Source organism: Saimiri boliviensis, chromosome 11 (genome assembly GCF_048565385.1).
Source record: "Saimiri boliviensis isolate mSaiBol1 chromosome 11, mSaiBol1.pri, whole genome shotgun sequence".
Taxonomy (NCBI): domain Eukaryota; kingdom Metazoa; phylum Chordata; class Mammalia; order Primates; family Cebidae; genus Saimiri; species Saimiri boliviensis.
Genome location: NC_133459.1, coordinates 12,183,882 through 12,196,680, shown reverse-complemented (window position 1 = coordinate 12,196,680; position 12,799 = coordinate 12,183,882). Strand labels below are relative to the sequence as shown.

The following is a 12,799-nucleotide window of genomic DNA, read 5'->3' as shown; positions in this document are numbered from 1 at the left end:
AAATAAAATAAAATAAAAAGCAGGCAAAATTACTCCTAATTCATGAATTATTAGCCATTGCTCCACTAAACTGTAACAGCACTGTGAAATATTACTGACGGCGATCTCCGAAGCTCAGATCTCCACTTTTTTGAGAAAAAAAAAAAAAAAAAGTCTTCTCAGCCGGGAGCGGTGGCTCATGCCTGTAATCTCAGCACTTTCAGAGGCGGAGGTGGGTGGATCATAAGGTCAGGAATTGGAGACCAGCCTGGTCAATCAACATGGTGAAACCCGGTCTCAAAAATAATCCCAGCCACTCGGGAGGCTGAGGCAGGAGAATCGCTTGAACCCCAGGGGACAGAGGTGCAGTGAGCTGAGATCATGCCACTTGCATTCCAGCCTGGGAAACAGAGTGAAACTGTCTCAAAATTTAAAAAGGCCTGGTGCAGTGGCTCATGCCTATAAACCTACCACTTTGGGAGGCCAAGACGGGTAGATCACCTGAGGTCAGGAGTTCAAGACAAGCCTGACCAACATGGTGAAACCTGGTCTCTACTAAAAATGCAAAAAAATTAGCCGGGTGTGATGGTGGGCACCTGTAGACCCAGCTACTGGGGGAGAGGGGTTGGGGGGGGTGGCGCTGAGGCCTGAGAATCGCTTGAATTCGGCAGGCGGAGCTTGCTGTGAGCCAAGAGCCTGCCATTGCACTGCAGCCTGGGTGACAGAGCGAGACTCCTGTCCCCCCAACCCCCACCAAAAAAGAAATGCCTTTGCAACCTAAAGGTTGAAAACAATGGGAATGGGAGTTTCCTATGGTTCCACACAGCCCACAATCTCAGTTCCATCAGTGAACCCAGTTAGGAGACTAAAGGGACTCCCTAAATTAGGTTCCATTGTTGCAGGACTTCCTTAGTTCGGCTAAAGACTGGGTCCTTGTTCGTCCCATGGCCACAAAAATTCAGGCTTGCAGACGGTTGGAAGGGTGAGTAAAGCAGGATTATACTGCACGAAAAGGAAAAAGACGGAACAGGAACTCTCCTCAATGCCAGACTCCTCCCCGCTGCGGAGAGCGCTACTCCCGAAGCTCCACCCCGCTGCGCGTTCCCACAGTGTGCAGGCTGGTGGGAGATTCTCCAGGCTGGTGGGAGATTCTCCGGGGACCCCCCAACCACATGGCTATCTCACCATTATGTCCATTTAAAAACAGCCGGGAGCAATGGCCTCTCACCCATTTTACAGGTCCACGCCTGTAACCTCAGCACTCTGGGAGGCCAAAGCAGGTGGATCACCTGAGAGCAGGAGTTTGAGACCAGCCTGGCCAACATAGCGAAACCCCATCTCTACTAAAAAAAAAAAAAAAAAAAAAAAAAAATTAGCCGGGTATAGTGGTGCCTGCCTGTAATCCCAGCTACTCAGGAGACTGAGGCAGGAGAACCGCTTGAACTTAGAAGGCAGAGGTTGCCATAAGCCGAGACCGCGCCATTGCACTCCAGCCTGGGTAACAAGAGCGAAACTCCGTTTCAAAAAAATAAAAATAAAATAAAAAAATAAAAAGTAAAAAATAAAAGAAGCAGGCATGGTAGCTCATGCCTATAATCCCAGCACTTTGGGAGGCCCAGGTGGGTGGATTACCTGAGGTCAGGAGTTTAAGACCAGCCTGACCAACATAGTGAAACCCTGTCTCTACTACAAATACAAAAACTAGCTGGGTGTGGTGGTGCATGCCTGTAATCCCAGCTACTTGGGAGGCTGAGGCAGGAGAATACCCTAAACCCAGGAGGTAGAGGTTGCAGTGAGCCGGGGCAGCAAAAGTGAAACTGTCTCAAAACAAACAAACAAGAATGGGAGGAAACTGATTACAGTAACCAAATTTCATTTAAATGCCTTGATTTGCTGGAGCTGAATCTTACTGATTGCAAGACTCAGTGCCTTTTGGGTTTTTTTTTCATCAATAACTGAAGATTCCCTGAGGCTTCAACTGGAAAACAGGTTACTTGATAATAAGGGCACCAGACAGCTTCCACTCAGTTTCCCTTTATTTCTGTTTCTTGGCAACCATCCATGCAAGGGTAACTCCCTCAGGCATTTGCAAGCCTGAATTACACTCTAGACACTCAGATTCCCGTTTTTGACTCTATAGGATACAGATCCCCGAAGTCTCATCCAATCCATGTCAGTGTTTCCCCCAAGTCCAGCCCCTGGTTCATCACTTTTCCTTTTCCACTTTCAGAGCCGTGTCTGGAACGATGGGTTCTGTGCTCCCTGGAGGATGTGCCTAAGACCTACGTTTTAGTTTCCAAGTGTCCAGAAGAAAGCATTTGATACATCCACGCAAACAGGCAGATATTCAACAGCTGCATTGATTTACCTCCAGGTCATAAAATGCCCTGTGGCCACAGTGAGGGCAGCAGGCGGTAGAGAACAAGACCCCCTTGGTCTGCCTCAAGTCCTTCACTCTCCCCATCAGCTCAGCCCCCAGTTTGGCAAACCTCCACCGGCAGAGAGCACCAGAAGCATCATAACTCTCCCGTGGGGCGGGATACAGCTCCAGGCGTAAGTTGTTCAGTCTGATTGTGTGGGACAGCAGGTTCTCCAGGGTGGCCATGGAGATGGGATTTCCACAAAAGCTGAAGGTGGTGAGCTCAAAGCAGCGGCTTAAGGCAGGCAGGATGGCATTGACTTGGGAGTCTTCGATCCCACAGTCATCTAAGTCCAGGTACTCCAGGGTGGCTGCCACTTTTTCTAGCAGAAGCTGGAGAGGCACAAGACTCAGATTGGCCAGGCTGATGCCACTCAGGTCCAGGGTCATTAGTTGACTGATGCTGGGGGACTGGGACAGATGCCTCAAGTCCGATTCCGAAAGCACACAGTTCGTTATTGCGAGGGTCTTTAACGGGGTCTTCAGACAGCTGGGGAGAGAGCAAGAAGTTAGTTCTGGGGAATCATAGGGGTGAGTGAAGGGTGGTGGGGATGACTTCAAGGTGATGGACGAAGACCATTTTGCCCAAGCCCAAGGTCATTCTGATTGATAGTCAACATTTAGGATGCTGCATGATGAAGAACTTTGCCACTGAGGTCCAGTCCATTTTACGCCTGATGCAGTAACTCACACCTGTAATCCGAGCACTTTGGGAGGCTGAGATGGGTGGATCACTTGAGGTCAGGAGTTCGAGAACAGCCTGACCAAATGATGAAACCACATCTCTATTAAAAATGCAAAAATCAGCCAGGCGTGGTGGCAGGCGCCTGTAATTTCAGCTACTTGGGAGGTTGAGGCAGGAGAATCACAAGAACCCAGGAAGTGGAGGTTGCAGTAAGCAGAGATTATGCTGCTACACTCCAGCCTTTGTAACAGAGTGAGACTGTGTCTAAAAAAAAAAAGAAAAGAAAAACAAAGAAAAATTTCATTTCCTCCTGAGTCTTTTCACCATCATTTATAGGAATGGATCAAGTTCACAGAATCCCTGAAGCTCCCTTTACTCATCCGTCAGGGATAAAAACACATCTCTGGGCCACGGGAGCCCAGAGGGGACACAGGCTTACGGACAAACCCAGGCGGGATTCTGCAACATCAGCTGGGGTGCCCAGGCTGCAGGGGTCCCTGACACGCCTGTCTAATCCGCAAACCATTTATCACTTTCACCAGTCTTTGTGCCTACTCTCTGACCTTCTGTTTCCTAGGTAATTAATTCACCTGGAGCTCAAAACAATCTATTGTGACCGGGAATTAGAGATGAGGTAATCCTAGCACTTTGGGAGACTGAGGTGGGTGGATCACCTGAGGTCAGGAGTTCAAGACCAGCCTGGCCATCATGGTGAAACCCCACCTTAAAAAAAAAAGGGGGGGGGGAAAAAAAAGAGATGAGATCATTTGTGTTCCCCAAGCTGTTGAGCACAGAGCTTGTATTATTCTGAAACGTGCAGGTTTGATGAGCATTCCCCTCTTCAGTGCCCACTTCACTTCCCCACTTCCCAACATCTTTTTAAAACTAATCTCGTTTGGCCTGGCATGGTGGCTCACGCCTGTAATCCCAGCACTTTCGAAGGCCAAGGCCAGGAGTTCGAGACCAACCTGACCAACATGGTGAAACTTGGTCTTTACGTAAAATACAACACTTAGCCGGGTGTGGTGGCGAGTGCCTGTAATCCCAACTACTCAGGAGACTGACAGGAGAATCCTTTGAACCCGGGAGGCGGAGGTTGCAGTGAGCCGAGATTGCACCACTGCATCCAGCCTGGGTGACAGATCGAAACTCTGTCTCAAACATAAATAAGTAAATAAATAAACAAACAAATAAAAATTATCTTGTTTGAGCTGGGCATGTTTGCTCATGCCTGTAATCCCAGCACTTTGGGAGGCTGAAGCAGGGGGATCACGTGAGCTCAGGAGTTTGAGACCAGCCTGGCCAATATGGTGAAGCCTAGTCTCTACTAAAAATACAAAAATTATCCAGGTGTGGTGGCCCACACCTGTAATCCCAGGTGCTCAGGAGACTGAGGCAGGAGAATCACTTGAACCCGGGAGGTACGGGTTGCAGTAAGCCAAGATCACGCCACTGCACTCCCCCTGGGCAATCAAGTGAAATTTCATTTCAAAAAAAAAAATTTATCTTGTTTGTTTTTATTTTTATTAATTCCTATTTTTAGTCAGCAGTCTTGCTGTGTTACCCAGACTGCTCTAAAACTTCTGGGCTCAACTTATCCTCTTTCCTCAGGCTCTCAAAGTGCTAGGATTACAGGCATGAGCCACCATGCCTGACCTATTTTTCATCATCTTAACTTAGACACGCGTCCTCAGGAGGAATTCACAAACAGAGCCTCCCTAGAGCTGAACCCTTCAGTAGCCAGCTTCCTAGCATGGCAGCCTCTCCATAGCATCTACCCCCACTGATCCCTCTGCCTTTATTGGAATGGTTGTGTGATACCCATTTCAGGACAGAGCCGCCCACAGGGGAATGCATGGACATTCCAGTGTCCCCTTCACCGTCACCTCCTCATAGGCGGTCACAGTAGATGCCCACTAGCGTTTACTGTGACCTGGAAAGGCTCTGCTGCGGTCTGCAGAGAAAGCTCACCATCCTTCCTCACCTGAGCAGCTGGGCCAGATGGCCTTCGAGGAAAGAAACACAGTTCATATACAGCTTTTGGAGGTGGTGCAGCTTGAGGAACTGAGAGGTGACCTGGGTAACAAACTCCTCCTTCTGTTCTGGGGAAAAGTAGAAAGGGACGTCGACGTGGGAGAGAGTGAGCTTGTGAAGATTCCTCATCTGGCCCAGGTATGGGGTAAACTCTGCCAGGTCGGGCAGTCGCCACCTGCAATTCACTTCCACCTCCTGGATACACTCTGGGTTCACCATATTCAGGATGTTTTGGACTTTGTGGAGGGGCGTTCCCAAGACTTTCAGCTTCTTACAGCACAGGTGTAGTAAACCTTCCCTCTGCTTGACCCACAGAAAGAGGCAGGTGAGGCATTCATCCAGAGTCCTGTTCTGGAGGCAAAGGTCTACGAACACAGTCAAGCGCTGCTGTCCTCTCATCACTGAACAGTCCTGAGCTGGTTTTCTCTTCCTCGTGGCATCTGGTAAGTACCCGCGGGCCATGGCCTCAGACCACACCATCCAGACGTTCTCACTGACATCCCGTAAATCCAGGACTTGAAGGTTCCTTCTTCTGTGGGAAGATAGAGAGGCTGAGAATGTAAGCGGTCACTGCTGAACGTCAGCTTCACATCCTGCACCCCAGCTGCGCCCCTCCTTGCTTTTTTCTTTCCCTGACTTTTCTCCACCCTGCTGTCCCCTTGGAGCCTGTTCAATTCCACTTTCTCTTTATTCTGAGAATAGGTCTCCCTCCGTCGCCCAGGCTAGAGTGCAGTGGTGAGATTTCAGCTCACGGCAACTTCTACCTCCTGGGTTCAAGTGATTCTCCTGCCTCAACCTCCCGAGCACCTGGGATGACAGGTACTCACCACAATGCCCAGCTAATATTTGTATTTTCAGTAGAGTCAGAATTTCACCATGTTGGCCAGGCTGGTTTCAAACTCCTGACCACAGGTGATCCACCCTCCTCAGCCTCCCAAATGCTGAGATTACAGGTGTGAGCATCCGTGCCCTGCTCAGTTCCCACTTTTAGTGGTGCCCTTCATTGCCACTAAGAGAGAGGTTCCTGTGACCTCCACGGACCCTGCGTGATGAGCAGTCCTCTCCCTGAGGAGCTGGGCAATGGCCAAGGCCTCACTGAGCTTTCTCATCAGCCCATCAGAAGCCTGTGGGCTCCCCATTGGGCCTCCCCACTCCTCACAACCTAGCTCTTCCTTCTCTGGACACCTGAGCCCTCCCTACCTGCCCATCTGGGCCACCTCACCTGAGACGAACCCCCTGGGTCAGCAGTGCATCAAGTCCATGGAGCACAGCTTGGAAGGTCTCCAGGCAAGGCGTCTTCATCAGGGACCCCAGAGGGAGGCGGGGGAAGGGCCAGGCCTGCACCATCGCCTTCAGGGCCTCACAGTGTCTCCTGCTGAAGGCCTCCATGAACAGCGGGGGGAAAAGTTCCGTGGGCAGCTCCTCCAGGGTGCAGACGGCCAAGGCCTGGTCCCTCAGCAGCTTCCGTCCCACCAGCTCCAGGAGTCTGGGTGGAGTCCAGATGCTCATCTTCACCAACCTGCAAGGAAAACTTCCAGAGGACAAATCCAGAGAAAGAGCATCACTCTCAGACCAAGCCCATGCAATCTCATCCTCTCCTAGGGCCAAAGTCAGTGCTCTGGCCATGGTGAAAGAGTTTTTCTTCGTTTTCTTCAATTCGACTCTGTGCTCAGTGGCCACAAAGCTAGCGTTCTGTCTCTGCTGGCATTAGCACCAGCTTTTCTCAAGCAGCGAGGAGGCAGGAGCACCACTAGCCCTTCCTTTCCAGCCAGTGTTCCATCCACCGAGTAGTGCGTATGGCGGAGCCTGAAGCCTAACCCCTCCCACCGTTGGGGGAAATTTCTAATTACTCAGGGTTCTAAAACAATGGGAATGTTATGTCCCAAGCCCTGCATGCCGACATTCACAGTTCCTACAAATAAGATGGTTGGGAACATTCACTGGTCACTCCTAGAATGGGTTTTTCTACTTGTTTTCTTTGTAGTATTTAAGCTTACTTCTCTATTTGTCTTTCCCTTTCTCTCTCACTTTCTTCTTTTCCTGTTCCTCCCTCTGTCTTCCTTTCTTTTCTTTTCTTTCTTTTTTCTTTTTTTTCTGATAGGGTCTTGCTCTGTCACCCAGGCTGGAGTGGCTGGAGTACAGGGCTGCCATCTCAGCTCAGTGCAGTCGTGACCTCCCAGGCTCTAAGGATTCTTCCACCTCAGTCTCCCAAGTAGCTAGGACCACAGTCCTGCATCAACACTCCCAGCTAATCTTTGATTTTTTGACCTCCTGTAAAGACAGCGGGTTTCGCTATGTTTTCCACGCCGGTCTTGAACACCTAGACTCAAGCAATTCACTCACATTGGCCTCCCAAAATTCTGGGATTATAGGCCTGAGCCTCCACGCCTGGCCTCATTATTTAAAATTTCAGTGAGAAATTTTTAAAGCTATGTGACAGTATTATGGATCATTTGCAAGACAGAGATGTTTCCAGTACACATCTCTTACACATGTTAAAAATGACCCACTTTGGATAGGCGCAGTGACTCACACCTGTAATCCCGACACTTTGGGAGGCTGAGGCAGGTGGATCACGAGGTCAGGAGTTCAAGATCAGCCTGGCCAACACAATGAAACCTCATCTCTACTAAAAATACTAAAAAAAAAAAAAAAAAAAAAGTTAGCGTGGCATGGTGGCAGGCGCCTGTAGTCCAAGCTACTTGGGAGGATGAGGTAGGACAATCACTTAAACCAGAGAGTCAGAGGTTTCAGTGAGCCGAGATCATTCCGTTGCACTCCAGCCTGGGCAACAGAGCGAGATTCTGTCTCAAGAAAAAAGAAAAAACTTCTGAATTTTGAAATGACAGAAACCAAGGCACAAATCAACATTTTTGGAATAAAGACAAAACTGCATTTAGAGGAAAATTCAAAGCCCAAATCCTTTCATCTGGAGAAACAGGCATGAGCCACTGCACCTAGCCTGCTCTAAACATATTATTAAGGAATAGAATGGGGTTGGGAATGGTGTCTCACGCCCACAATCCCAGCTTGTTGGGAGGCTGAGCTGGGTGGATCATCTGAGGTCAAGAGTTCAAGGCCTCCATGAACAGCGGGGGGAAAACCCTGGCCAAAATGACGATACCTCATCTCCACTAAAAAGACACAATTTAGCTGTGTGTGGTGGGCAGCACCTTTAATCCCAGCTATTGGAGAGGCTGAGGAGGAAGAATCAGGAGGAGGGGGTTGTATTGAGCCAATCATGCCATTGCACTTTAGCCTGGAGACAAGAGCAAAACTGGTCTCAAAAAAAAAAAAAAAAAAAAAAAAAAAAATTGAAGGCCTGGCATCAGTGGCTTATGCCTGTAATCCCAGCACTTTGGGAGGCAAAGGTGGGTGGATCACCTGAGGTTGGGAGTTCAAGGCCTGGCCAACATGGAGAAACCCCATCTCTATTAAAAATACAAAAACTTAGCCAGGTGTAGTGGTACATGCCTGTAATCCCAGCTACTCTGGAGGCTGAGGCAGGAGAATCACTTGAACCCGGGAGGTGGAGGTTGCAGTGAGCCAAGATGGAGCCACTGTGCTCCAGCCTGGGTGATACAGTGAAACTCCATCGCAAAAAAAAAAAAAAAAAAAAAAAAAGGAAAAAGAAAATATTTGATTAGGTTCCTTAAGTTTTCCCAACCCCAGTTAATCCTGATTGAATTGTTGGCTTTCTTACAGATTAACTCAACAAATTAGATTTTCATTCATTAAAGTGAAAGAATTAGGGATAGGGTGAAAGTCTAGGACTCATTCACTGATTTGCTCCACAAACATGGAGTTTTACTAATATGTGACCTTCATAGTCCTAACTGTGAGATAGGGAAGGGTTTAACCTCTTTCTGACAGAAGACCATTCAGATTTCACGGTCATTCTCATGTGGCCATTTTTAAACTGATGGTAAAATTACACCCAGGATAATCTATGGCCACTGTGGGAATTATTGGAAATCTTTAACACTGTTTTTCTAACAAAACCACAACTGCCGGATTAAACCGTCTAAATGGGATGTTGGCATGTAGAGGCTTCTAAACTCTCTTTCTCCCCCTTTTTGTGGGGGTTGGGATTGGCCTACTGATTTCAATTGCTTGGATTTTCTTAACTATTTGGTTAAGATTTTTTTGGTGGGGTTTTTTTTGGACAGGATCTCATTGCATTGCCCAGGCTAGAGTACAGCAGTGATGTGAGCACGGCTCACTGCAACCTCAATTTTCCAGGCTCAAGGGATTCTCCCATGTGAGCCACCCAAACAGCTGGGACTACAGATGCCTGCCATCATGACTAATATTTTAAGGAAGTTTTTGTAGAGGCCGGGCACCGGTGGCTCATGGCTATAATCCCAGCATTTTAGGAGGCCAAGACGGGTGGATAACTTGAGGTCAGGAGTTCGAGACCAACCTGGTCAACATGGTGAAACTCCACCTCTACTAAAAACACAAAAATTAGCTGAGCAATGTGGCAGGTGGCTGTAATCCCAGCTACTCAGGAGATTGAGGCAAGAGAATAGCTGGAGCCTGGGAGGCAGAGTGAGACTGCAGTCTCACTTCCAGTGAGCCGAGATGACACCACTGTGATCCAGCCTGGGCAACAGAGTGAGACTCTAACCCCTCAACCCCGCAAAAAATATTTTGTAGAGATGGGGGTTTGCCATGTTGCCCGGATTGGTCTTGAATCCCTAGGCTGAAATGATCCTCCCACCTTGGCCTCCCTAACTTTTGGTTTATAAGCATGAGGTGGATGACCTGAGGATGGGAGTTCCGGACCAGCCTGACCAACATGGAGAAAACCCATCTCTGCTGAAAGTACAAAATTAGCCAGCTGTGGCAGCGCCTGCAATGCCAGCTACTTGGGAGGCTGATGCAGAATTGCTTGAACCCAGGAGGCGGAGGTTGCAGTGAGCCAAGATCATGCCACTGTACTCCAGCCTGGGAGACAGACAGGACTCCATCTCAGAAAAAAAAAAAAAAAAAAAAAAGTTTTATAAAAACTGAGGTATCATCCCTACAAAATCAGAATAAAACTGTCATGTATCAGATGGTCTTGTGGGTTTTACATCACCTAATGTACCAGTTTATTCACTCATTCAGGTGGAAGAGAGGTGCCACTGAGGGTGTGATTGGTCTCAGGGCTTAGGTTAAGGCTTCTCTGGAAGAAACTGAAACAATACCTAGGCCGGGCGGGGTGGCTCAAGCCTGTAATCCCAGCACTTTGGGAGGCTGAGGCAGGTGGATCACGAGGTCAAGAGATCGAGACCATCCTGGTCAACATGGTGAAACCCCGTCTCTACTAAAAATAGAGAAAATTAGCTGTGCATGGTGGTGCGTGCCTGTAATCCCAGCTACTCAGGAGGTTGAAGCAGGAGAGTTGCCTGAACCCAGGAAGCGGAGGTTGCGGTGAGCTGAGATCGCACCATTGCATTCCAGCCTGGGTAACAAGAGCGAAACTCCGTCTCAAATAAATAAATAAATAAAATAAAATAAAATAAAAAGCAGGCAAGATCACTCCTAATTCATGAATTATTAGCCATTGCTCCACTAAACTCTAACAGCACTGTGAAATATTACTGACGGCGATCTCCGATGCTCAGATCTCCACTTCTTTGAGGAAAAAAAAAAAAAAAAAGTCTTCTCAGCCAGGAGCGGTGGCTCATGCCTGTAATCTCAGCACTTTCAGAGGCGGAGGTGGGTGGATCATAAGGTCAGGAATTGGAGACCAGCCTGGTCAATCAACATGGTGAAACCCGGTCTCAAAAATAATCCCAGCCACTCGGGAGGTTGAGGCAGGAGAATCGCTTGAACCCCAGGGGACAGAGGAGCAGTGAGCTGAGATCATGCCACTTGCACTGCAGCCTGGGGGACAGAGTGAAACTGTCTCAAAATTTAAAAAGGCCTGGTGCAGTGGCTCATGCCTATAAAGCTACCACTTTGGGAGGCCAAGACGGGTAGATCACCTGAGGTCAGGAGTTCAAGACAAGCCTGACCAACATGGTGAAACCTGGTCTCTTCTAACAATGCAAAAAAAGTTAGCCGGATGTGATGGTGGGCACCTGTAGACCCAGCTACTGGGGAAGGGGGATTGGGGGGACGCTGAGGCCTGAGAATCGCTTGAATTCGGTAGGCGGAGCTTGCTGTGAGCCAAGAGCCTGCCACTGCACTCCAGCCTGGGTGACAGAGCAAGACTCCTGTCTCCCCAACCCCCACCAAAAAAGAAATGCCTTTGCAACCTAAAAGTTGAAAACAATGGGAATGGGAGTTTCCTATGGTCCCACACAGCCCACAATCTCAGTTCCATCAGTGAACCCAGTTAGGAGACTAAAGGGACTCCCTAAATTAGGTTCCATTGTTGCAGGACTTCCTTAGTTCGGCTAAAGACTGGGTCCTTGTTCATCCCATGGCCACAAAAATTCAGGCTTGCAGACGGTTTGAAGGGTGAGTAAAGCAGGATTATACTGCATGAAAAGGAAAAAGACGGAACAGGAACTCTCCTCAATGCCAGACTCCTCCCCGCTGCGGAGAGCGCTACTCCCGAAGCTCCACCCCACTGCGCGTTCCCACAGTGTGCAGGCTGGTGGGAGATTCTCCAGGCTGGTGGGAGATTCTCCGGGGACCCCCCAACCACATGGCTAGCTCACCATTATGTCCATTTAAAAACAGCCGGGAGCAATGGCCTCTCACCTATTTTACAGGTGCACGCCTGTAACCTCAGCACTCTGGGAGGCCAAGGCAGGTGGATCACCTGAGATCAGGAGTTTGAGACCAGCCTGGCCAACATAGCGAAACCCCATCTCTACTTAAAAAAAAAAAAAAAAAAAAAATACAAAAATTAGCCGGGTGTAGTGGTGCCTGCCTGTAATCCCAGCTACTCAGGAGACTGAGGCAGGAGAACCGCTTGAACTCAGGAGGCAGAGGTTGCCATAAGCCGAGACCGCGCCATTGCACTCCAGCCTGGGTAACAAGAGCGAAACTCCATCTCAAAAAAATAAAAATAAAATAAAAAATTAAAAAATTAAAAATAAAAGAACCAGGCATGGTAGCTCATGCCTATAATCTCAGCACTTTGGGAGGCCCAGGTGGGTGGATTACCTGAGGTCAGGAGTTTAAGACCAGCCTGACCAACATAGTGAAACCCTGTCTCTACTACAAATCCAAAAATTAGCTGGGCGTGGTGGTGCATGCCTGTAATCCCAGCTACTTGGGAGGCTGAGGCAGGAGAATACCCTCAACCCAGGAGGTGGAGGTTGCAGTGAGCCGGGGCAACAAAAGTGAAACTGTCTCAAAACCAACAAACAAGAATGGGAGGAAATTGATTACAGTAACCAAATTTCATTTAAATGCCTTGATTTGCTGGAGCTGAATCTTACTGATTGCAAGACTCAGTGCCTTTTGGGTTTTTTTTTCATCAATAAGTGAAGATTCCCTGAGGCTTCAACTGGAAAACAGGTTACTTGATAATAGAGGGCACCAGACAGCTTCCACTCGGTTTCCCTTTATTTCTGTTTCTTTGCAACCATCCATGCAAGGGTAACTCCCTCAGGCATTTGCAAGCCTGAATTCCACTCTAGACACTCAGATTCCCGTTTTTGACGCTATAGGATACAGATCCCCGAAGTCTCATCCAATCCATGTCAGTGTTTCCCCAAGTCCAGCCCCTGCTTCAT

The 12,799-nt window shown here is 48.6% G+C and overlaps 1 protein-coding gene across 1 annotated transcript; it reads right to left on the bottom strand.

The window, feature by feature from the left end:
- Nucleotides 1-2,326: 2,326 nt before the first annotated feature.
- Nucleotides 2,327-6,671, bottom strand: LOC141580380 (PRAME family member 20-like). The gene is made up of 3 exons (XM_074381484.1): nucleotides 6,340-6,671; nucleotides 5,068-5,649; nucleotides 2,327-2,888 (listed from the first exon to the last, which is right to left on the bottom strand). Exons 1-3 carry the CDS (start codon nucleotides 6,624-6,626, stop codon nucleotides 2,327-2,329), a joined length of 1,431 nt encoding a protein of 476 aa, XP_074237585.1. The 5' UTR covers nucleotides 6,627-6,671.
- Nucleotides 6,672-12,799: the final 6,128 nt, after the last annotated feature.

Bases quoted from the DNA above. Each gene is read 5' to 3' on its own strand.
- LOC141580380 (XM_074381484.1), bottom strand. From the start codon at position 6,626: ATGAGCATCTGGACTCCACCCAGACTCCTGGAGCTGGTGGGACGGAAG. The intron at 5,650-6,339 runs GTGAGGTGGCCC...ATCTTCCCACAG, and splicing joins ACCCAGGGGGTTCGTCTCAG to AAGAAGGAACCTTCAAGTCC. The intron at 2,889-5,067 runs GTGAGGAAGGAT...CTCTCTCCCCAG, and splicing joins CATCTGGCCCAGCTGCTCAG to CTGTCTGAAGACCCCGTTAA.